Here is a 4287-nt window from a genome sequence, read left to right on the forward strand (position 1 = left end):
AGGAGGAGAGGACCTCAGCCCTGTGAAGGTTCTGTGCCCCAGTGTAGGGGAATGCCAGGGCCAGAGAGGACACTCTTAACCACTGAGCCCTCTCTCCAGCTCCAAGGGATCTCTTTCTAAGGCTAAGATTTGAGTCTGAAGTACCACTAATTCATGTAGGTGGCAAAACCCACTTAGTAACAAAAGAATGCAAGAAACTGATACGTTGCAGCTAAAATCAAGTGGATTTTATGAACTGACAAGTGAGTTTAGCTTCACTAAACTGTGAGAATTTACTTGTAAACACCACTTACAAGTCATGCGTCGAATATCACTTGGAAATGCTACCTAAATGTGATGGCATCAAACACTGCTGCAAGGAAGTGAGCTAAGGTTTGGAAGGTCTTAATGGGGCCCAGGGCATGTCTAGGTATATATTAGGTGAGCCTATCTTGTAGTCATAAATGTTCTCTGTCTCAGAGGACAGCTTTCATTCAATACAAGATGGGGCAAATGAATAGCCCAACAAGAGTTTAGGGAAGAGATTTCACAAAGGTTAAAGCTTTGACAAAAACTATGAGCAAAGTGAAAATTGACACAGCCAGAAGATCAATGGTCGGGATACAAGGGAGCCATCAAGCTTTGACCTTAGAACCTTCCAAGATACAAGTAATTGCTTCATCTTTCTTGGGGGTCAGCTGGAGGCAGAGAGAGAGAGAAAGAGCTCGAAAAATAATATGCACTCTGAAGCAAATAATTGTCCAAACTATTAAAGCTGCCGAGCACTAGCTCATTTCCGTCAGTTGGATGATATGATACACAAAGTAATGGGTGAAACAAAGTAAGATTTTGTTAATTAGACAAGAATGTGCACTGATTAAAGCGCGGAACAGCAAAGTACTGAAGGCAAACTGAATCGAACAAAGCAAGAAATGTCTATAGGTGCATGCCATGAGTGGGGAGCAAGGAAGCTAATTTAGTTAAGCTGCTTCAGCCCTGGAACACATAAAAGTAAAATAAAAATAAGAAATTAAGATGTGGCATTTGATTTCCTGATACAACTCCTAAAATCACACATTATGAAGGAGATTAGGTTTTAGGAAGCACTGCTCTTAGAGATAGAAATGACAATAGAATGAGAGGCAACCCAGATGATGCTGTGATAATGTTACATTCTAGACATTTAAAAGTACTGTACTAGCAAAACGCTGTTATACCTTGTACTGAAAATTCTCCTATTACTGGGTAAAATAAGTAATCAGGGAAGTTCTGCCACGGAGACTCACATAGCACTTACATAAACAAACACCTCTCGGTGTTTACAAGGGTATTCTAGACTCTACATAAGGAAAAGAATTGTAAGCAATCACCTCATATTCTAATGTACAGAATGAAGCTCATTAAGCATAAAGCATCTGATATTTCTTTAGATTAAAAAAAAAAAACAGAAGAATTCAGATGTATCTGATGTGCTTAAAGGAGCCTGGTGGGTGGGTAAGCGTACTGTTATTTCTTCAGAGAGGGCAGTTCTGAAGAGCTCTGGCTGATTCCCGCGAACTGAAAAGGTAAGAAAGGCAGGGCGTCTTCAGAAGCTCAGTCCAGTTCTCCACATACATGGCCAATCAGTCTTACAGTGGTAAGGAGACTATCATCCTTTGCATGAAATGACCTTCCTTGTAAGGTGACTAGGCTGATTTTCATAAAGGCTGATGATGAATAACACCATGTAGAATGTAGAACTCAAATGGAAAAAAAAAAAACCCACCACCACCACCACCAACAAAAAAACCCAAGGCCATACAAGCATTATTCTGTGTTTCAGCAAAAATAGTTCTTATACTTTAAACCAAAGTTTTCAGGTGGCTGTCAAATAATCAAAACACAATAAAAGCCTGTGAAAATTCAAACTTTTGTTAGAGAAGATTGTGTTTTAATGTATTAAAAATTCATATTGCTCATAAAGTCCCTTCTTCCTCATTTAGGCAGGAAGATGAATTGAGTTCTCGTCTGCAGGTGACTTTGCCTCTTTGACCTGCCATGGCCCAGTGCTCAGTATATCTGGTGATTCATTTTCAATAACTCCAACAGTATTTGTTCTGACATTTTAATTAAAATATGACCACTACCTCATCCTGATGATAAAAAGGCCCATGTGTCAGTGAAAACTAGCTTTGTAGTGCCTCGGTGCACCTGAGGACCCCTCTGGCATAGTTCTTGCTAAAGGATTTCACTCGGGTTCCAAACAGTACATCATTTCAAACTCAGATCACTTTTAACATTAAGATTAATCTTAAAATAATCTAAAATGGCTAGTGGATGCCAGTTAACGAACATGTAATTTCCGTCAGCTTGATTTTGCAAAGCAGAAAATTAAATGCATTTAGAAAGACAAGAATAATTACATGTTTAGTGTATTATTTGGCACAGTTACAAACTGAAATTACAACAGAGACACTGTGAAGTATTTCAGAAAAGAAAACAGTATTCATGGTTCTTATGAACAAGATACAGATGCAATTAAAATCTAATTATAAAACTATGACTATATTAGGTTGAGGAATATGGCTGTATATTTACTATAACCTTGCAATCAAATTGTTAACAATAACTCAAACATTTACATGATATTTCCAAATAAAAATGTAAACAAAAAGCTAAACCTACAACCAAAGTGAAGTTTTTTTTAGACTGAAGGGATTTATTCACCTGGGGATTCCATGAAGAAATTACATTTACATTAACAGCTATAAGTAGAGCACTTTGTCTTATATATAAATGTTTATGTCCCACTCTGTAACATCTCTGCATTAAGAAAGTAGACAAAACCCAGGAGATTAAAATAAATCGAACCATTAGGGGTAAACACTAATGGGTGGTTATCTGAATAAAGGATCATTTAAAGAAAATGCCAATGTAAGAATAGAACACAGTGAAAGGATTCAAGTGAACCTGAAAATGCTTTCAATGAAAGTTACCTTCACTATCCACATGTGAAGAGGGTCTCTCAGGCTGTGTTTTTGATCACGTACATGAAGAAGACCTGTCAGGTTATAGTCTTGATTGCTCATATACTATATATATGATATTTGTTTCAGAGCTACTAGTTAGTTGTACCCTCTTTATTGGGTAGGGGGACGATTTTTAAAAATTCAAAGTGGAAAAACATTCTTTAACTATTAGAAAGAAATACAGGGCTGGAGAGATGGCTCAGTGGTTAAGAGTGCTGACTGCTCTTCCGAAGGTACTGAGTTCAAATCCTAGAAACCACATGGTGCCTCACAACCACCTGTAATGAGATCTGACGCCCTCTTCTGGTGTGTCTGAAGACAGCTACAGTATACTTACATATAATAAATAAATAAATCTTTTAAAAAAAAAGAAAGAAACACATATAATTTGTAGAGCTCAGTATTTGGCATATAAGTAGCATTTAAAGACAATTATTTAATCATCAGGACTTATATATTTGCCAATTAATATTGGCAATATCTTTTGAAAGTTAAATAAAAATTATAAATTTTGATAAAAAAATAGGCATTTTTTCATAAAAATCTTGTAAAATAAATATGATCATAAAAAAGTACCTGTAATCCTACCAAAATTGAAAAATTGTCCAAAGTTTTTCTTTTTCTCCCCTGGGCATGTAAGTGCACATGCATCTAAATGCATATTTTGACAATTATGGGGTGTTTATTTTCATTAAAACTAAGAACATTAAAGAATAACCATTTGTCTTACTTATGCAGTGACTGTATTCAAACTCAGTTTTAGTAATTAAGTATGTGAGAGTTATTGCTGAGTAGTATTCTTTAGATCACCTTCAGTTCCGTTCATGCAATATTTACGAGAAATATCATGTTACATTAACTTTCCATCACAAATAATCCATTTTCTTACCTGCTTCTATTTCTGTATATGGAGCAAATAATTTCTGGACTACTCGTTCCAAGTCTTCTCTTGCTGTTTTAGAAGACATGCAAGTCAAATGTACCAAATCTGGAAAAGACAAACAAAACCTCCTGACTTCCTGGTCACTGGAACTGCTTTACTCATATTCAAAGCATTATCTTGGATAGTAGTGACTAGATGAATCATGGTTCCTCTGGTCAATGAATTTACAATCTAGTAATGAGGGGACAGGCAAAACCACTATTATTATGTTATATAAAAATTAAATATGTATAACGATAGTTATAGGAAAAATTACACTAAGACCCAAGTAGCAGCTAAAGCTAATGTTGAAGCTTAAGAAATCATTTGTACATGCATGCCCATGTATGTATACACACACACCACAAACACACACAC

At 36.0% G+C, this 4287-nt stretch overlaps 1 protein-coding gene across 2 annotated transcripts in view; it reads right to left on the bottom strand.

Moving 5' to 3' along the window:
- Positions 1–4287, bottom strand: part of Chm (CHM Rab escort protein) — a 146752-nt gene that overhangs the window by 14654 nt on the left and 127811 nt on the right. For both annotated transcript variants that reach the window (XM_031367171.1, XM_031367181.1), the window contains one exon: positions 3877–3975. In XM_031367171.1, the coding sequence (XP_031223031.1) occupies positions 3877–3975 (99 nt within the window). The remainder of the gene's footprint in view (positions 1–3876; positions 3976–4287) is intronic.

The sequence above is a fragment of the Mastomys coucha genome, chromosome X, assembly GCF_008632895.1.
Source record: "Mastomys coucha isolate ucsf_1 chromosome X, UCSF_Mcou_1, whole genome shotgun sequence".
Classification (NCBI taxonomy): Eukaryota; Metazoa; Chordata; class Mammalia; order Rodentia; family Muridae; genus Mastomys; species Mastomys coucha.